This window comes from Caenorhabditis briggsae (assembly GCF_000004555.2).
Source record: "Caenorhabditis briggsae complete genome, chrIV, whole genome shotgun sequence".
Lineage (NCBI taxonomy): Eukaryota > Metazoa > Nematoda > Chromadorea > Rhabditida > Rhabditidae > Caenorhabditis > Caenorhabditis briggsae.
In genome coordinates this window covers 2,470,007-2,491,060 of record NC_013487.2, presented here as the reverse complement: position 1 = coordinate 2,491,060, position 21,054 = coordinate 2,470,007, and the positions used below count along the sequence as shown (strand labels likewise).

General features: G+C 36.5%; 5 protein-coding genes across 5 annotated transcripts in view; 2 read left to right on the top strand and 3 right to left on the bottom strand.

Moving 5' to 3' along the window:
• Window positions 1-809: 809 nt before the first annotated feature.
• On the top strand, window positions 810-5,441 carry CBG18748 (the record flags this gene model as incomplete). The annotated part of the gene is made up of 8 exons (XM_002632672.1): window positions 810-834; window positions 2,363-2,700; window positions 2,985-3,083; window positions 3,204-3,350; window positions 3,535-3,705; window positions 4,496-4,603; window positions 5,016-5,159; window positions 5,205-5,441. 8 exons carry the CDS (start codon window positions 810-812, stop codon window positions 5,439-5,441), a joined length of 1,269 nt encoding a protein of 422 aa, XP_002632718.1.
• A 790-nt stretch (window positions 5,442-6,231) lies between these two features.
• On the bottom strand, window positions 6,232-8,477 carry CBG26262 (the record flags this gene model as incomplete). Its single annotated transcript, XM_045244911.1, has 4 exons — window positions 6,232-6,441; window positions 6,702-7,368; window positions 7,990-8,338; window positions 8,399-8,477. The coding sequence occupies 4 exons, from the start codon at window positions 8,475-8,477 to the stop codon at window positions 6,232-6,234; spliced, it is 1,305 nt and encodes a 434-aa protein (XP_045100127.1).
• Window positions 8,478-10,075: 1,598 nt separating this feature from the next.
• CBG18746 lies at window positions 10,076-13,027 on the top strand (the record flags this gene model as incomplete). The annotated part of the gene is made up of 7 exons (XM_002632671.2): window positions 10,076-10,456; window positions 10,630-10,728; window positions 11,422-11,568; window positions 11,717-11,887; window positions 12,247-12,354; window positions 12,587-12,730; window positions 12,773-13,027. 7 exons carry the CDS (start codon window positions 10,076-10,078, stop codon window positions 13,025-13,027), a joined length of 1,305 nt encoding a protein of 434 aa, XP_002632717.2.
• Window positions 13,028-15,918: 2,891 nt separating this feature from the next.
• Window positions 15,919-17,851, bottom strand: CBG18745 (the record flags this gene model as incomplete). The annotated part of the gene is made up of 4 exons (XM_002632670.1): window positions 15,919-16,307; window positions 16,808-16,883; window positions 17,213-17,441; window positions 17,661-17,851. The coding sequence occupies 4 exons, from the start codon at window positions 17,849-17,851 to the stop codon at window positions 15,919-15,921; spliced, it is 885 nt and encodes a 294-aa protein (XP_002632716.1).
• Window positions 17,852-18,682: 831 nt separating this feature from the next.
• The window catches only part of CBG18744, a gene marked incomplete at both ends in the record, with an annotated part of 4,545 nt that continues 2,173 nt past the window's right edge, over window positions 18,683-21,054 (bottom strand). The window contains 3 exons of the mRNA XM_045244910.1: window positions 18,683-19,077; window positions 19,127-19,202; window positions 19,373-19,595. Of these exons, the coding sequence (XP_045096568.1) occupies window positions 18,683-19,077; window positions 19,127-19,202; window positions 19,373-19,595 (694 nt within the window). The remainder of the gene's footprint in view (window positions 19,078-19,126; window positions 19,203-19,372; window positions 19,596-21,054) is intronic.

Here is a 21,054-nt window from a genome sequence, read left to right as displayed (position 1 = left end):
ACAACAGTTGTCGACGATTTATCGACAAAATGTCGACAAAAAATTTTTTGTCGACAAATTTATCGATAATTTTTCGACAAATTATCGACAAAATTTTATCGTTTTTTGTCGATAAATTTGTCGATAAATTTATCGCTAGTTTTGTCGACAAAATCGGAAAATTTTTGTCGATAAGGCACACTGCCCCCTAGAAACCCTTAAACATAAGTTTTTACCATTTCTTGAAGACAAAATGTCCGGATGGCCAAGTGGGATATTTTATCGAAATCTACCAATTTGGTGGTTACTGGTTTGAACCCCGCCGATGACATTTTTTTAAGGTTTTCATGTGTGAACTTCCAAAATCAAAGAAGGAAGCCTAAAGTCATACCTTTATTGGGAAAATCTACAATAAAGGTGTTTTTCAGACTGTATGATCTAGACTATTTCTCTCTGTTTCACGATGTACTTCATTGACCTTTGTCGTAGTCAGTCGAGCTCACAGAATTTTCTCCTAAACTCACGTATTGTTCCTTGTTCATTGTTGTCCTACACCCAATATTATCTCTAGTGCATTTTCCTTGCAAAAACGATAAAATTTGATCTTTTCCACTTTTGTTTTTTTCTTCCCAGAAGGTCGTCTATAGCTGACCTACGTGACTATAGTCAACCTTTAGTTTTCCTCCTTCACTTTCGGTGTGTGTATAAAAACGATCTACTTGTCTGTTTTTTCATTGTGTTCCGTCTGCGTCTCCACTATCTCCGGTCTATGTAGGAACTTGATTTTTCGCTGTTTTTTAGTAAATTTGCTTCTATATTCAAAACCAATCATGCGGACGTCTAAAGTGGTTCATGGTGAGTTTTTCAATATTTTTATTTGAAAAATTCTGTAAGACTTTTTGAGAAAAAGCCTAAAACGTACTAAAACTGACCAATGACAGGCTGTAAACGGTCCAAACGTACTAATAACTTCCCAAACATATTGTAAAAAAAGGGTCTACATCTGGGAAAAAGTATATTTTTTACATTTTCAAAAACACCAGTTGTTTCAATAGTTTAACTAATTTTCAAATCTTCTTAAAAAAAACTCATTGAAACTGAAAAACTCCGAAATTTTTTAAAAATATCTAAAAATACCTCCACCGGCTTAGGCTCATTTTTTGTTCCGTTTTGGTCCGATCTTGCTCTGTTTTTGGCCCGTTTTTCATCCGTTCTTACCAAGTTACAGTTTTAAGTAGTTTTTAAAATCACTTGCCGATTTTCATAAAATCCATTTCAGTTTGTCGAAGTTCGCAAGTATGAATTGAAAATATTCTACTGATAAAAAATTTTTGTTTGGTACAGAAATCAAAAATCAGCTCATGAAACAGCAAAAATAGGTACAAATTGCTCTATAATATATGTTAAATTCATACTTGCAGTTTTCTCTAATGTTTCGGCAAACTGGAATGATGTTATAAAAGTTAATAAGCAGTTAAAAACTACTTGATTTGAAAATCTGTGAATTGATAAAAATAGAAGTAATACAGGTCAAAAACGGGCCGAAAGCGCATCAAAAATGATCCAAAAACGGACCAAAAAATGGACCGGACCATTTTTTGCTAATTTTTCGTTTGTTTTCGATCTGTTTTTAGTCCGTTTTTGGTCCGTTTAAGAACTTAATGTTTATGTATTTTTCTAATACTTGCAAATTTTTTTTCAATATCCATTTTAGATGAATGGATGAAAATAAAAAATTGCGAGCATGAGTTCGAAACGAACCAAAAACGGACTAAAAACGGGCCAAAAGCGCGGCAACTGTTTGAGCAACACTGAATTATTGGCACAACAACAGTTTAGATAATGTCTACTGATTTTTTACTAATTTTTAAAATCCTGTTAAACAAACAAATTGAAACTGAAAAATTCCGAAGTGTTGAAAATACGATTAAAAATTATCCAAATCACTTTACCGGCTCATTTTGTCCCGTTCTTGTCAAACCTAGAAAAATGTATTGTTTTTTCATTTTCAAAAACACCAGAATAGATCAACTGATTTTAAGGGTGAGTAAGGCAGATTTACAAATCTTCTTAAACGAACTCCTTAAAACTGAAATATTTCGAAACGTTGAAGATCCAAAAAAAAATTGAGAATACCTTTACCGGCTCAAGTTAGGAATGTTGTTGATCCGTTTTTGGTCCGTTTTCGGCCCGTTTTTAAGAACTTTCAGTTTTTTACAGTTTTTTAGAACTTTTTCGATTTTTTTTCATTCAATAAAATCGATTTAGTTGGTAGAAAAATGAATGAAGTATGCAAATATAAGATTTTACTAGAAAAAAAAAGAGTACACCACTTGGGTTTCGAAAATTGAAACCCAGATAGTGAAACGGCAAAATGTTCCAGCCAAACACTTCAAACTCCTCGTCGTTGGCGGCGGTGCGGGTGGTCTTGGTGCGGCGAGCAAGTTCGCTCGAAAGCTGCCACGTGGCAGTGTCGGAATTATTGAACCACGAGAGGATCACTATTACCAACCCGGTTTCACCCTGGTCGGTGGTGGCCTAATGACTCTAGATGCAAATAGAAGACGTCAGGAAGATCTGATCCCAAAGAATGCCACGTGGATTCGCGATAAAGTGGAGGCATTTGAACCGGTGAAGAATTTGGTGAAGTTGAGAGATGGAGAGGAAATCAGCTATGATTATATGGTCATTGCTATGGGAATCCAGTTAAGATTTGATATGGTTAGTGGTTAGTAATAATGAGAAGGAAGACGATCAGAGACTTTTAGAAATTTTCGTGTTTCAAAAATCTGGTATTGCTGAAACAGTAGCGAAATTCTATGATCTCGATATCAGTTGAATTTCCTTCATAATTTTTGAAAAAAAGCCATCATGCCAAAAACGGACCAAAAGCCTTTTCTTTTCTATTCGAAATTTTTCAGATTCAATTAGTCCATTTTTCTTGAAAATTTTCAAAACTATTGCATTATCAGCTTTTTCAAAACAATTTTCAATTTGATTTCCAGATAAAAGGAGCCAAAGAAGCTCTGAAAACTCCAGGGGTGTGCTCCAACTACTCACCATTCTATGTGGAGAAACACTACAGAGAAGCGATGAATTTTAAGGTGAGCAATATCAAACAAAAGAAAAATCCCACTTCTCAGTACCAACGAAACCTATTTTTTTTTCAAATTCGCACATTTTTGAAGCAGCAAAACGTTCTTTAAAAATTTTTCTCGTTCCAGGGTGGAAATGCAGTGTTCACCTTCCCAAATACACCAATAAAATGTGCAGGAGCCCCGCAAAAAGCTTGTTATATCACTGATTCAATCCTCAGACAACGAGGAGTCCGGGATAAGGCTCATATGATTTATGCGACCAGTTTGAAAAGGGTGAGTGATCCATGATCTTTATCTTTGATCCGATTTATCTCTGCTCCTATTAAAGATGTCGAATATTTGTCTACTAATATATTATTTATCATATTATCACCAGCAGTTTATCAGTTGACAAATATTCTATATCTATCACAGTAACCAAGTTAACAATTATTCCATAATGAATTCGCTTTTATAGCTCTTCGGAATCGAAAGTTACTTGAAATCGCTGGAAAAAGTTGCCAAAGAAAAGAATATAGACGTTCGGACGAGGAGAAATCTGATTGAAGTGGATTCGGAAAACAAAATGGCCACTTTTGAGTTTTTGGATGACGATGCGAAGCCGACAGGAAAGACGGAAAGGGTTGAGGTGGGAAATTTTTAATTTAGAAAAGTTCAAGTACCCTGAATCTGTAAAATGAGAGAGTTATATGGAATTGATGGAACCGCAGAATTATGAAATTTCAAAGAAAAAGTTTTTCATTTGTTTTTGAGACATCGAAATCTCCAGAAATGCAAAGTTCTACTAGTTCGAAAGTTTACATAGACTTTTCAGAAAAAAATTGAATTATGTATTGGGAAATTAACTATTGAAAAACACTACTTAAAAAAACATATATTTTTGAGCGAATTTGATCAGCTGAGCGTGAATTAAGCAAAAAAAACTTACTTCAATTGTTATAACAATTGTCTGAAACAGTATAAAATTCCATTCAATTATTTTGCCGCTTCAGGTCACTGATCTTTTAGGATGAAGGTATGTTTAGCTAGTAATCGTGTGTTTGCTCGGACAATTATACATTTTCATAAAATTCAGAAATAGTGTTAATAGAAATTTTTGAATTTTTTTAGTTTATTCAGCACAGATGAATTTATCCTAATTACGCTCAATTATTTCGGTTTTTATAAAAGATATCAAAAATCTGCCAACTATGAGAATTTCGGTGATATCATGACCAGCACTTTATCAGTTGACAGGTTTTTGATATCTTTTACAGGAACAAAATAAATGCTGTGCAAGTTTATGGGAATAGTTGGGTTTGTTTACGGTAGTTCACTGCCGATTGCATGCTCAATTTTATGAGTATTATATCTTCATTTTTAAACTGTATTCTAGGTTCTGTAATAATTTAATCTTAGCACTGATCCTTATCTTTCAGTACTCCCTGCTCCATATTGGACCACCTTGCTCAGCTCCAGAAGCTCTTCGAAAATCGCCATTCGCTGATAAAACTGGATTCATGGATGTGGATGTTGCTTCGTTGCAGGTATGTTTTTTTATCATTCATCATCGAAAAAAAATCGTTTTTCAAAACTTACTCTACGAATACTGGGTAATTGAAACAGGAAAAGAGCTTTTGAAAACAATTGCATTTTTGATATTTCATCTCGCCACCATAAACAGAGGACTTTTAAACTTCGACCTAATTTATTTCGATTCCTATGCAAGATATCTAAAAAGTTGTCAACTAATAAAATGTTTATCATTTTATCACCAACATTTTATCAGTTTACCACATTTTGATATATTGCTCATAAATCGAGTTAAATTGCGCCAAAGAAGACACTATCTCTATTACAAAGTTCATTGATAGTTTAAAATTGCTCTGTTTCAATTTCATCAGATTTTGCCAGTTTTTGAAATTATTTTAGTACATATACGAAAATTCTGGTTTGCAGTCCAAAAAATTCCAAAACGTATTCGGAGTTGGTGACTGTATGAATACACCAAATGCCAAAACAGCAGCAGCAGTATCTTCTCATCTAAAGACCATCGAACAGAATTTGACGCAGGTTATGCAGGGGGAACAGCCGTGTATGGAGGTGAGTCTCTACCATAAGATTGCCCCTAGCAATTAATATTTCAAGTACGATGGCTACGCTTCGTGTCCATTGGTTGTCAGTACAAACCGAGTGGTTTTGGCGGAGTTCAACTCAAAAGGAGCCATGGAAACGACGCCATTCGATCAATCGAAACCAACATATTGGGCGTACCTAATGAAACGATACTTTATGCCAGCACTATATTGGAATGGGTTGATTAAGGGTTATTGGAATGGACCTGCGACGATTCGGAATTGTTCGAGATTAGTGAAATCGAAGTGATTCAGATTTTTGTGATGTTTTTGTACTATAAAGATTGATACATTTTAGTTTTTGATGAATCGGAAATTGATCAATAATAGGCCTAAATTGGGTCAAAAGCGGGTTTCGAAATTTAATTTGAAAAGGTTATCAAAAACCGAAACTTTCTAGAAAATTCGCATTCAATTTCGCTTTGAATTTTGTTTTAAGTTTAAAAATCTTCTAAAAAATTTTGGTACATTATCATCAAAATTGGTTTACGAATCGAAAATCAAAAATATGTATTCTCTGCTGCGCGGTTAAAAATGCATTCTCTGCTGCGCGGTTTCAAAAATCAGTCAAAAAAATCAGCCGAAAATAGTCCAGAAACGGATCAAAAACGGACCAAAAACGGAGAAAAAACATTCCAAAGCCAGACCAAAAACGGGTTAAAAGAGGGTCAAAAACGGTCCAGATGACGGCGTCGAACCATTATTTACTAATTTTCGGCACATTCATGGTCCGTTTTTGAACAGTCTGTCGTCCGGTTTTGGTCCGTTTTTGAACCTTTTTTGGCCCATATTAGGTTCATATGTCGCCCGTTCTTGTCAAAAAGCGGCTCAAAAACGGACTATCAGATTCAAAAAGCTAACATCTGGAATAGTTTATTCGTACATTTCGACTATGAAATTGGAATCACATTTGTGCAAATAAGACCGCAGAAAAGAGAATGTGATATCAGAATATGGTTAAGCTATATGAATTGGGTGAAATGGCAAAAAATATGAAATAAGCCAAAAATAAGTCAAAAATGAGGATACATGAAAGTTAATCACTGAGTACTCGTTACGGTAACATCGCAGCGGCCAATCGAGACAATAATGTTGGAATTGAGTTTCGTTTGAAACACGAACTTCCTCTGGTCAGCGGTCACTTTAATTCCTTTGAATGCTTTCAAAATGCGGGTTTGAATTCTGGCGAGATTCAGTAGCTGCCCAGTGACAATGAATAGGCTCTCTTTTGGTGGGTTTTTAATGAGCGCCTGAATAAAGTTTCGTGTTTTTTAAAGGTTGAAGGTGAGGAGAGCATTTTGGCCCACTTTTGGTCCGTTTTTGGTCCATTTTTAATCCGCTTTGAGACGAAAAATCGAGGTTCCCCCTTAAGGACCCAGCTCTTGGCTTACGGTACTTTTGGGATAAGGCAATCTAGCGGCCCTCGGCCCACAACCTATGCCACAAACTAGGTCACTTTCTATATTATGACCCCGCCCCCAACAGTTTTTGGATTTTTAGCCCAACCAACCTGAATCATTGGGACAACTTCCTCATCTCCATACGCATACAGATCTAGAGATTCAAAACACGTCATCGCGGACCACAAGAATTCCATCTTCGTATTCTTCACAATCAGATCCTTCGCAAATTTCCATTGGTCCATATTCGCCACATTTTTCAAACTGATCTCTTCTTCTTTCACACCAGATGTCAGCTCAATTTGATGCAAAGCCTCAGGCTTCATACACTCCAGAATCCGTTCCAATGCCACCTGATCACTATAGAGGGGTTCTTGTAGATCAGAGAAAGCTAAATGCAGTTTTCCAGTTGTGATAAACGAAATTGTCGATTTCAACTGAGCAAATACACTTCCAAAGGTGGAGAGCATCATACTATTCGGTCCGTTTCGAGTGGTTTCAATTTTCAGAAGCTCCAAATTCGCATTAGATAGAAGGAACAACAAATCCGACTCGAGCATCGTCTCGTTGCTTTGGAACCACGTCATACTCGCTTTGAATTTTACTAGGACTTGTTGAATATCGTAGCCATAAACGTAGTCGATGTAATTTCCAGATAGAGTGACTCCAGTTAGGTTGACCCGATCTTTGTCAAATCTGATAACGATGCTTTTCAAGGGCAGTTGGAAAGTGGAACATCCTTCTCGAAGCTCGTCAGTGATGTTTCGCATGTATAATCTAGAAGTATTAGAGTTAGCAGATCCCAATTTAAAATTCCAAAAGCTACAAGTATTAAAATTTATCATGATTTTGAAACATAAATTTTTATTCAGTGATTTTCTTCATGTTTTATGTCGACTGTAGGAATTTTTGTGTTGTGGTGTACAAGTTGGCGACCGCGTAGCTGACGTCTGTGACTGTTTAGCTGGAGCTTTTTAGGTTTGTTATAGTTAATCTGGTGATGGCTACAACATAGTTGAAGCTTATAGCCGTCTAGCTGAAGTATGCAAAAAAAAAAATAGATGACGAGCTGACGTTTACAACCACGTAGCTGACAATTTCAACCGCGTAGCTGAAGTTTTAGACTACGTAGCTGACGCTTATCCCTGTTTAGGTGAGGGTTGTAACTGTGTAGCTGACAATGGCAACCGACAAATGGAATTCCAGCGAATCACAAGTATTCAAATTCACCATAGTCTTGAAACAGGACTTTTTGATTCAATTTTTCCTATTTTTATAGATACAGGTGTTTGCGATTGTGTAGCTAAAGATTGGCACGGTGTAGCGTACACTTGCCACAGTGTAGCTGGAGCATCTGCCAGCTGAGCCACTCAGTCTCAAAGTCCACTCCCAACTCACAGCAACTTGATATCCGATCCTTTCATGACTCTTCCCTCTCCACTCTTGTCTGCGTCTCTCATCTTCTTAATATACTCGTTTCCAATCTCATTGAACACTTTTCTGACATATTCCAAATTGAAACTTTCTACAAGTTGATTTTTGTCAACGTCAACGTCATCTGAATCCGATTCTTTTTGTGTTGTTGGTTCTGAATCTGATTTCTGAGTCTCTGACGTCTTCCATGGCTCATCATCCGACATCCCTGGACCACGCGACGCGGAGTGTTGCATCAGCGAACTCTCAAAACGAATCATAACTTGTTTAGTTGAAAAATCGATTTGTTCCTCGCTGATTGTCTTTGTCACGTCTGAAAATTGTACATCTGAAAATTCTAAAATTAATTCTGAACCGATTTGAATCTCTATACCTTTTCCCGAACTTTTATCCCATTTGAACTGCGCAATCGATGATCCCAGAGTCTTGAAGGTGTCGGGAATGGACTTCATTTTGAGGAATTCGCTTCCAAAAACGAATCGACGGCTTCTTTTGATGGATTTTCACTCATTTTTTAACTGGAAATCTAGGAAAATTTGAGAAAAAAAAAATGACAACTGAAAAAATCACTGGAAAAAACCAAAAAATGACAAAAAATAGTTTCAAAAACAAAAAAACATAAGTTTCGCTGAATTTTTGAGAGATCAAATGGGGTAGATCAAAAATAGAAAAAATTAGAAGCAAGATTGAAAGTTTGAGAAATCGATAAAAAATTTATTTAAAATTACGATATATGTAAAAAAAGAGTAATACCATTAACCAAGTTTAATTTTTACAAAAATCTTAACATTTTGAAACTGGAAATTTTTAGAAAACTCATATTTTTCCCTGTTCTTTTCTGTTTTCCAGCCATTTTTGGTCCGTTTTCGACCCGTTTTTGGTCCGTTTCTGAGCTGTTTTTGGTCCGTTTTTTGATCCGTTTTTGGTCCGTTTTTGGACATTTTTTGTTCCGTTTTTAGTCCATTTTTAGTCCGTTTTTAGTCCGCTTTTGGTACGGTTTTGGTCTGTTTCTCAGCCGTTTTTTCAGCTGTTCCGATCCGTTTTTGGTCCGGTTTTGGTCTGTTTTTAGACTGCTTTTGGACCGCTTTTGAAAAAAAAAACTGTTTGAAATCAGTTTTCGGAAATTTTCTAATTTTTAGTGAGAACATGAAACTCAAAAAATTTTCCATGTTTCAAAATCTCAATTTTTTTAAATTGCCGCTACTTTTCTGGTTCTTCGATTTTTATGAACGGGTGTGAATTTTCTGGAAATTTTCTATTTTTCAGTTTTTGAAAAAAAGTTTTGAAACCGTGGCATGTTTCAAAAGCTCATTATTTTTTGAAATTCTTTCATTTTTTTTGGTAGAATATTCTGGAAATGTTATATTTTTTCGTCATTTTTTGGTAGTCCAATCGTTGTTTCTGGAACACAACACCAAGTGTCATGTTGTCATTGTAATGTCTGAAGACCTAATTCTCTGCGTCTCTCGCCTATAAAAGCGTCCGAAAAAGTGTTTACCTGTTTTCTGGTCACTGTCCTCTTATATATTTTTGTTTGTTGTGTCGAAAATAAGAGAAATTTCTAAAATAGTGATGTTCATTCTAATTCATTTGGGTTTCAAAAATTCAGTATTTCTGTCTAGATATCTGTAAAAACGAAAATTTGAAGAATTAATAAAAGTATGAGAAGAAGTGCAGTGTTAAATGGTGAGTTTTTTATGGTTTGAGATATGAATATAGCAAAATTTAGGTTTTATTTCAAAAAATAGAAAAACTTTGAGAAACCAAAAACGGACTAAAAACCGATCAAAAATGGTCGAAAAACGAACCAAAAACAGACCAAAAACAAACTGAAAACGGGCCATATACAAGCCCAAATGGCTGACAATTCGGTTTTGGTTCGGTTTTGATCTGTTTTTGGTCTGTTTGTGGACCTTTTTGGTCCGTCCGTCCTTGGTCCGTTCTGGTAGGCTTTAGGTCCGTTTCTGGTTCGTTTCTGGTTCGTTTTTAGTCCGTTTTTGGCTATTCAGCTCTGTAGTGCTTTTGTTTTCAAAGGATTAAGTTTTTCTAGATGAAAAAAGTAACAAATCAGCTTGTGAAACAGCAATTTCCAGCCAAACACTTCAAGCTCCTGGTCGTTGGAGGTGGTGCCGGTGGTCTTGGTGCCGCGAGCAAGTTCGCTCGAAAACTGCCACGTGGCAGTGTCGGAATTATCGAACCACATGAGGATCACTATTACCAACCTGGTTTCACTCTGGTCGGTGGTGGATTGATGAGTCTGAAGGAGACGACTAGAAAACAGGAGAAACTGATTCCCAGTGGTGCCAAGTGGATTCGAAATGAAGTTGTATTATTTACACCTACACAGAATATGGTCACATTGGATGGAGGAGAGGATATCAGCTATGATTATATGGTGGTGGCAATGGGAGCGCATTTGAGGTTTGATAAGGTAATTGAAAATCGATGATCAAGCGTAATAAATGAAGAAAAACATCTAGAAGATTGGAACTATTTGAAACGGTGAAATTATAATCTTACATTGCATCAAAATTAAATTTAAGCAATTGAATGTTTCAATAAATTGTCATAGATGACACATCAGAATTTTTTTTCAAATTTAAGATAAAAGGAGCACTAGAAGCGCTGGAAACTCCAGGAGTGTGCTCCAACTATTCACCATTCCACGTGGAGAAACACTACAGAGAAGTGATGAATTTTCAGGTGAGCAATAGATATGAAAGCTACATAGTAGAAACACTAATAATGAAAAATATATTCTTTAATTTCACATACTTTTGCAGCAGAGAAATGTAGAAATGACCGACTTTGAAGTCCTAAAAATGTCCAAAAGTTCTCGATTTGTCCAAAAATTTCAGAATGTACTAAACAAAACTAGAGCTTCAATTTTGTGTTTAACCACTTGTTTGTACAAATTCATCCAAATTGTACAAATTCATCCAAATAAATCGGTTGAAACTAACCAAGTGCAAAAATTGAGTTCAGATTGTTGCAAAGCGGTATATCTCATTTAGATAAAGTTGTCCAAAAAAGTTGTCAATTACAAAGTTGAAGCTCTATTGTTGATGAGTATGCTCTGAAATTTTCAGATTAATCGAAAAATTCTCGAATAGTTTTTTTAGAACTGTGAACTTGACTATTTTTGACTAAAAAAGAAAGAAAAGCTGATACAATTTTGCCCAATCAATACTGAAAACAGTAAAGAAGTTCAGTTTCAATAATATGCCAAGTTTGAAACTGAAAATTTTCATTGTTCGGGACTGCAAAGTTTACAGTTTTTATAATAACTAAAAGTAGGTAAAATTTTCGGAAATATATCATAAATTCAATAGGAGCAAATGAAGTTTAAATTTGTCATCATAAACTTGAAACAGTAATTTCTCAAAAATTTTCCAGGGTGGAAATGCGATTTACACCTACCCAAACGGCCCGATAAAATGTGCAGGAGCCCCACAAAAAGCTTGTTATATCACTGATTCAATTCTGAGACAACGAGAAGTTAGAGAGAATGCTCATATGATTTATGCGACCAGTTTGGACAAGGTTTGTGATTGAGTAATACTTTTTTCTGTTTCTATGAATTACAATTCGTTAGTAGTTATGATAAATTTGAATATAGACAATTGGATACATAATACTGATTCGAGACATCAAGCTAATTCTCAACTTTTCGAAACAGTGAACTTTTCAGATTTTTGGTGTCGAAAACTACGTAAAACCATTGGAGAAAGTGGCCCAGGAGAAAGATATAGATGTGCGAACGAGAAGAAATTTGATAGAAATCGATACTTCTAAAAATTCTGCTACTTTCCAGTTACTGGATGAAGATGGAGCAGCGACAGAAGAGACGGAGAAAATTGAGGTGATTCTTTCGATCAAGTCTGACCGAATTTATCTGAGTTCCTGTAAAAAGTATCAAAATTTGTTAAACATATAAAATGTTTACCATAACATCCCCAATACTTTGCCAGTTGACCATTTTTGATACCTTTCACAGTAAATAGAATAACTTGGGTCAAATTTGAAAGCATTGGGATGTATGCAAGAGGTTTAGGAACTTCTTCTATTAGACACTCCTTGCTTCGACAGCCCTGATAGTATCATAATTCTAAAACTTCCCAAAACAAGGGGGTTGGGAAACCGTAAAAAAGAAATCCAGTCAAAATGTTGACTGCCAATAGCTATAGTTGTCATTAGAATCTCCAATATTTAATTTTCCAGTACTCCCTTCTTCATATTGGACCACCTTGCTCAGCTCCAAAAGCTCTTCGAAAATCACCGTTTGCTGATAAGTCTGGATTTATGGATGTGGATGATGGAACGTTGCAGGTACAGTAGGAAATTCTGAAAATACGATTTTTAGAAATTATTCTGACTATATTTATTTTGTTTTAAACTGCCGCAAAGTTACTCTCAAGACAAAATATGGTGTTTTTGAAACGGAAATATCCAGAAATTTCCGTTTCATGTAGCTAACTTTAAAATTAGTGCATTTTGAGTTTCAATTTTATAAGAACTTGACAATTTTTCATTATTTTATTGATTAACTTTCATTTTCCAGTCCAACAGATTCCCAAATGTATTCGGAGTTGGTGACTGTATGAATACACCAAATGCCAAAACAGCGGCGTCTGTATCTTCTCATCTGAAGACGTTGGATAGAAACTTGACATTAGCAATGCTAGGAAGGAAACCGTATTTCAAGGTCATTCTATTTTTGTAGATTCCAAAAGTAACCATTTTCCAGTACGATGGCTACGCTTCCTGTCCATTGGTTGTCAGTAAAAATCGTGTGATTTTGGCTGAATTCAATTCAAATGGAACATTGGAAACCACACCATTGAATCAGAAGAAACCAGCGTATTGGGCGTTTTTAATGAAAAAATATTTGATGCCAGCACTATATTGGAATGGGTTGATTAGAGGATACTGGAATGGACCAGCGACGATTCGGAAGTTTTCAAGATTGGTGGATTCGAAAAATCGTAAAGGGATCCTATGAATTTGGAATAATGATATTTGTTTCCGTGAAACAAGAATAAAAACTTAATTTTTTTCAGAATCTGAAACTAGATGGTTTCATGAATGTGGAATTTAAAAAATTACTAAAATTAATCATGGTTTTGAAACATGAATACTGGACTAAATGTTTTCTGAAAGCTTGTAACTGTCTAGCGGATGCTTTCGACTGCATTGCTCACACTTTCGTGAGCGTAATTGATTATTGCGACTGTGTAGCTGAAACTTCAACCGCGTAGATAAACAATTTATACATTTAAAATTTATTTCATTTCAATTAGTGCTTGATCCACAAGTGGACGACACTAACATAGACGGAATAGAGCCCCCTTGGATATAGGAGAGGATACAAGCTATGATTATATGGTGGTGGCAATCGGATCACATTTGAGATTCAATGAGGTGGTTGAGAATCTATAACAACCGATGTAATAGAGAAAGAAAAAAGTCTAAAATATTTTAGCTTTTTGAAACAGTGAATATATTATAATTCAATGTATCAAAGTGTAAGCTATATTTTTTTTAATTTTGATGAATTGGTATAGTTTAGTTTACAACATTAGCTGAAACTGAATAATTTCAGGATTAAAGGAGCACTGAATGTCCTGGAAACTTCGGGAGTGTGCTCCAACTATTCACCATTTCAGGTGGAAAAAAATTACAGAGAAGCGATGAATTTTAAGATGAGGGATAGAGATGAGTTCTGCATTGAATAGGAAGTTTCAATAATCAGAAAACACATATTCCTAATTTTCACAGAGTTTTGAAAAAGCAAAATTAATTTTAACTCTTTTAGTTGACCATAGCTAACATCGGAGTCCTGAAAATGTGTTTTTCTGAAGAATGTCAAAGTTTCACCATTTTTAATGGAATAATCTTATTCTCAAAACTGCTGATTTTTGAAATTATTCAGACAGCATGTAGTGTTTCGATATTGCCACAAAATTACTGTCAAGAAAAGATATGGCGTTTTTGAAACAGAAAATTTGTTTAGTTTTTGAAAAATCCTAGAAGTTTCCCTTACATGTAGCTAATTTCATGTTTAGCGTATTTTGAGGTTGACTAGTAAAGGTTAAGGGCATTTTTCTGCTAAGCTATGAGGTCATAAACCTGTTGCAACCGGGTAGGTAACCCGAAAATTCAGTTTTCCAGTCCAAAAAGTTCCCAAGCGTATTCGGAGTTGGTGACTGTATGAATACACCAAATGCCAAAACAGCAGCGTCTGTATCTTCTCATCTGAAGACGTTGGATAGAAACTTGACATTAGCAATGCTAGGAAGGAAACAGTATTTAAAGGTGTTACAATCATTACTAATAACATTCACCAGATTCCGTATGTGCGTATGTATGTCGCGTTCCGTTTTACCCACTCAAAGTTAACCGATTGAGCTGAAACCTGGACAGATAGATCAGAAGTGTGTCTAATTGCAGGCCCGATCTTTTCATTTTTCGAAATTTTGATTTCGAAGTCTTCTGAAGACGTTCCTTGGTTTCACCACACTAAATGGTGGAGGGCAGGGAGGACGAGAGAAGAGGGTGCGAGAGAAAAAGGGAGGAAATTCAACACACACGTTTACGCCATTTCTACCACCCTCCCTGTGGTGACCGGATGGTGTAGTGGTTAGCGCTCTTCGCTTTTGCGGGTTCGAGTCCGCCCGGCAGAAATCCGTTTTTTGGTTTTTGAACGGAGCGTAGAAATGGGTAAGAGTCTGCTGGGATTTCGATTTACCGATGTTTGGGATTTCGATGATTTAGAAGTTTTTTAGTTTCTGAATTTTCGAATATTCGAACTTCCGTATATCTAAGATTCTCAATTCAGAAACTTCCGAGTATGTGATTCTGTGAATATTAAAAAAAATCAGAAATCAAGAAACCCGAAAACCCGGAAGTTCGGAAATTCTAGACGCGAAAAGTTCCAAATCCAAATCTCTTTTTTCCTGAACTTCTAATTTCTCAAATTTCCGAGTCTCCTAATTGCTGATTTTTTTAAAATTCGCAGATTAGAATTTGAAATTTCCTAAAAGATTTTATAGAATTTTCTCTAAAGTTTTCAAACGTTCCAGGCTCTTCACAATTTCGAATTTTTGAAACTTTGGATTTCTGAATCTCGGAGTTCACATTTTCTCAATTTTTCAACTTCTGGAGTTCTGAATTTCTAAAATTTTGAGTTTCTGAAATTTCAAATTTCTCATATTCCTAATTCGAAATTCTCCTATTTAATGATTTCTTGAATTCTAGGAATAAATTCAGAAATCCGGAAATCTAGAAGTTCGAAAGGTGGGAATTCAGAAAATAATAAATATGAAATTTGAAAAATCAGCGAATTCTAAAATTTCCGAAACTTGAAATATCGGAGATTCTAATACTCAAAAACTTGGGAACCTCTAAATTTCGGTTCTGGGACATTGCGAAAGCGCGACAATTCGAAAGAGTTGTCAAACAGGCGAATGGATGAATTTCAGATTACAAAAGCGATTTTGGGGGTTTTCAAATATGCTTTTTTGATTAAACTTATTCTGAAACTCAAAAAATTAAAAAAATACATCATTTTTGAATTTAAAATTTTGATTTTTTTGGCTTTCAAGATGTGTTCTATCAGAAGAAGCATGTTTGAAAACACTAAAATAGTTTTTGTAGTCTGAAATTCCCCATCGGCCTGCATTCCCACGCTTTCGAAATTTCTGCTTCCGAAACATCTACTTTCGAAATGTCCCGAAGCTTAAATTTCCATATTGCTCTGGGCACTCCAAACTACAAAGAATTCAAAGTGACCGAAGGGATGATGTTCCAGAAAGTTCCAGAATCTATGTCCCCTCCAATTGAGTGAAAAAGCCCAAAATGCAAATTTCATTCATCCACAATTAAAGGCAACTTTTAATCAGTTTTAGCATAAAACTGTGCAATGTGAGTGATTCCTTTCATATCATACTCATCAAACTTTCTGTCCCATGCGCCTGTCTCCAGGTTACAATTAAAAGTGAATCTCCAGAATTGTCCACTGGTGTCCGTGTCTCCAGTGGGAAACTCTCCGATTTGACACTGCCCGCTCTGGTTCACAAATCCAGTCGTGCATGTGTATTTCTTTTTTTCCTCATTGAAAGTGTAGAATGGTTGGCGGAAGTTTGAATTTGCCAACATCACAGTGGCATCACAGGTGGATGGGAAGTAGGCGGGGTCTCTGATAGCGTAGGGTGTTTTGGTGGTCTTCGAGGCACATGGGTTGTTTTCGGGAGTGATCGTTTTGAGTGGACCGCAAGGACAGGCTAAAAATACACAAATTTTAAGATCAACAGTGTCGTTACCGGTTGCCCCGAGGGCGGCTTGACACCGCGGGGTCCCTATCCGCATTGTCACTTTGACTTCAATTATCTTGCTTCACATGAAAGATATTGAAAAGTTGTTCATTAATAAATTGTTTAAAATTTTGTGGCAAACATTTTATTAGTTGACAACTTTTTGTATCTCTATTAGGAGCTGAGATAAAGAGTGACAAAGATTTGGAGGCTACCAATGTTAGCAATCGCGAAAAAAAAATCTGTTTCCTGAAGTTTTTATTAGAAATTGGAAAATAGATGAAATTCGATTTTTTTTTCGGTTAAAACAAGTTCCAGCAAAAAAAGTCGGCTCAAGTTTTGATGCATGGATTTTTACCTCATCTAGCTGTGAATCACTGAAAGTCACAATTGATTTTCTTTGATAACTCTATGAAATGGTACAAAATTGTTTTGAGTAATCATGATTTTAAAAAATGTCCTAATCTTACCGTATTTGGTCTCTTCAATTTCCCCATCACATACACAATTCAATCCACCAGTGAGACATGAACGGGTACGAGTGAACTGAAATTTTCAGATTTTTTGTTCTGTTTCGTTTGGTGGGTAACTGGAATAGAGGTAACTGAAACATTGATTGACTACTCATGATCTTTTGGACTGATCTTGGTCAGATTTTAGTCAAAAGCTGCCCATTGGCAGCAGTGGGACGGACAATGATCGGATTTTGGCCGGAAGTTAAAGGCGCTGCGTGTTAAGAGGTCGGAAGCTGGCCGGTAGTTTGTCGGATCTTGGTCCGCTTCCCACAATGTCTTTGCCGGAATCTGACCAAGCTCCGGCCAGAAGTAACCAGCGACGCCTGAGTAAGCTAAGCTAAACATTTGCGGTTTACTCACCTCCACACTTTTCTCATCCTTCTTCGCCCATGCCGACCAATCTCCCCAAATTCCACCAGTAGGACAGCAGAATGTAGAACCTCTAGTTTGTGAAGTAGACGAATTGACACAATGGTACCAATTATTGATAACCGTTGGGGTGCCAGTACAACACGGAGGTTTAGGACCATTGACTCTCGGGTAGTTGCAAGCTTGAGTCCCACAGAGTTGGGTAGTGGTAGTGGGACCGCTGGAAATTCAAATTATCTAATTTACTGTTTCTTATTCCACATATTTTTTGGAGATAAAAAATATTCTAAAAAGACCCTTATTAGAAAGTGTTTTATCTGGCCACAAGAACACCAAGTCCAACAAGTTGGCATATCAAAACATACAAAACTTTCAAAAACTTTATACATCTCATTAAACAGTAGTTTTTTGAAACTTAAAAATTGATTGCCCCACTCACCTACACTTACAATCCTTCAACGCGTCCGATAAGCAGGTTCTAGTGTAATTCTGAGTTGAGCAAGCCCCACAAGTGGTTGCACACGTCCCAACTGCCGTCCACTCGGACCATATTCCACCAGTTGGACAGGCAGGACAAATAGCTGTGTTGATAAGAGGTAAAATTGATAAGAAAAATTGGAGTCTCCACATTTCTGACTGATATTGTAAAATTCGAAACTGGGGTCGAAGGAAACTAGCTATTGGGTATGTGCAATGGTGGTTAACAATGGCGTGGGAAGTATTGATGTGCAACAAAAGGAGAAGTTGATTTTTTGGTATTGAAAGAGTAAAAATGGGTTTTTTGCAAGAAAAGTTCAAACTACGGATATTGGAATAAGCCACTAAATACTTGCATTTTGAGCTCAATTATCTCAGCCTTTGCCAACATTTAGTCAATTGATAAAATTTGGATGATATTATGATAAAGATATTGGAATTATACTCGCACTTTAAGCCTAATCATCTCTGCTTTTCCGTGATAAATCAAAATTATTCTTCCAGAAGTGAAGAAACCCACAGTGGAGGAAAATTAAGCCATGTAGATGAAACGGAAAAAAAAATTCAAAGCTGTGTACCTCATTATCGGCATTATCAATATTTTTCTTATAAGTTGGTAGGACCTGGTTTGAACAAATTTTGGCTCAAAACCAAGAGATTAGGCTCTTTAGAAAATCCGTCAATTACCCAAAATGTAATAGAAGAGCACACTGTCAACTTTGAGCTCAATCATCTCGGCTCCTATAAGAAGTATAAAAAATGTGCCAACTGATAAAACATTTGCAATGTTAAGATAAGCAATTTATCAGTTGACAATTTTTTTATATCTTTCACAGGAACCGAGAAAAATGGACCCAAATTTTAAAGTTAGGGGGTCCTTCTATTATAGGCTTTCCGGTTCATTTTGCGAGCAATTTTTTTGGAAATCATTTTTCAAATTCTTGAATCAATGCTTTATTTATCACTTCAGCCACAGTCACAAAATCATATAAAAACCATTTGAGCCGCTGCTGTGACATTGGTCATGTTCTTCGGCACCCATGGATTCAACCCATTCCACATTTTGGTGACAATGTCACATTGGAACACAATAGAATCCAAAAGCCCATTCGTCGGAATCACCATGCCATCGAACGCTTTGAATCGAGTCCCTTGACTTTTGCCGTTCTCAATGTAAGCGATATAAGTCAACATGTTCTGGGTATTATCCACAGTGTCTTGTTTGTAAAATGTTCCTCGGAAGTTGGACCTTTCCAGGATGAGGGTTGCCGTGCAGCTGGCTGGATTGTATTGATTTTCTTGGCGTGAGGCGTTGTAGGAGATCTTTGTTGAATCATCGCAACGAGAAGTGTCGATGGATAATGGAGGACATGGGCATCCTGGAAATGTTCATGTCCATTTAAAATTATTGAATGCTGTCATACTCACCATTTATAGTCTCCTTGGGCTCTCCTTCACATTTACATTTGAATCCATTAGACAAGCATTTTCTGGTCCGCGAGTACTAAAAATTATAAGAACGTTGCGCTGGCCTAATGACCCTGGAGTTTTCATCGTCTCACTGGGAGTGTTCTCAAAACGACGATCTAATCGGTCCCCAGCGGGCGACCTAGGCCAAGTGACCTAGGCCAAGTTCCCAACTCTAACAGCTTTGATTTTTACGTTAAGACTTACCTCCAACCTCCCTGAACCTTTCATCCATACACTCCACTCTCCCCACACTCCACCATCGGGACAACAATACGAATTGGGAGTCAGATTTTCAACTTTTCCACAGTGATACCAGTTATTGACAACAATTGGTTGGCTACCATCACAGCATGGTGGTTTGGGACCATTGGCACGAGGGAAGTTGCAAGCTTGGGTGTTACATGGCTTGCTGGTTGTTGTGTGACCTCTGGAAAGGGGTAAGGTAGGGTTTGAGCTTGATTAAGATCAGTTTTGGCTCAATATTGCTAAAGAAGGCACGATGAGGGACAGCAGCGTGACCAAGCCAATTATCTCGATGCCTATCAGGGATATCAACAATTTGTCTACTGATGAAATGCTTGTCCTGATACCATTTACATTTTATCAGTTGACAAAAACTTCTGTAGGTACCAAGATAATTGAGCTTAAAGGAGGCGAGACAGCAAAAATTTCGGGGGGCAGTTCGGAGGACGAAATCGCGCCGCGCTTATGTAGACCATCGGTCGTCAGGCGCCTTCGCGCCCCCGTAGCTCAGCAGGTAGCGGCGCTGTACCCCTGATCTGCCTGTCATGAGTTCAACCCCTCATGGGGGTTCTCTATGCAAAAAATAAGGAAAACTTTTTTTTGGTGTCTGGACTCCTTTAAAGTGTAAACAATAATTTTCAAACGGTCAGTCAGCCAATTACGTTCTTGGTTTCACAATCTTGATATCAATATTTTGAAACTGTAACCTTGATTCCAAAGAACCTGATCTCTCACTTGCAAATACAACTCTTCCCGTCAAGCTCAATTATCTCGGCTCGCATGAAAGTTATACAAAACTGTAAACTGATAAAATGTTTGTTTTAATATCACATACATTTTATCAATTGACAAGTTTTTCACACCTGTTATATAAGAGCCGAGATAATTAAAATCAAAATGTTAGTTACAGTAGTTGAAAAACGGTTTACTTGCTAATTAATCAACTTCAGTTTCACAATCTTGGTATCATGATTTTGATATTGTAACCTTGATTCCAAGAAGCTGATAGCTGCAAACACAACTCCCCCTTTAAGTTCAATTATCTCGGTTCCTATAAGAGATATCAAAAATCTGTCAACTGATAAATGTTTGTCTTAATATCATCAACATTTCATCAGTTGACAAAAATTGTATATATCTTGTAGTAGTCGAGATAATTGATGACGAAGTTTAATTGAAGAATTGGTAAACAGTTCCCCTACCGATTGAATTTTCAGTTTCACAAGCTCCATATAATGATTTTTAACGGTGACTTATATTGATATCATGATTCTGAAACAGTGACTTAGATTTCGTCATGAATGAACACTTGAACTTACAGGCAGGTAAGTACAATTAGCCCCGATAAGATCTATTATCTCGATTCCTATAAAACATCTGTCAACTGATAAAATATTTGCCCCAATAGTTTTATAGGTTGTAAAATTTCGATATATTTTTTAAGAGCCGAAATAATTGACGTCAAAGTTTGAGTGAGAAATTGGTGAACGGCTCCCCTAACAATTACATTCTCAGTTTCACCATCTTCACATCATGATTTTGTAACTGTGATCTAGACACAGGTGATTCGCGAACAATCCGTTACGGACGCTCAGCGTTCGCGCGCGGTTGAAATAGGAACCGTATACAGACCGCACGCGACC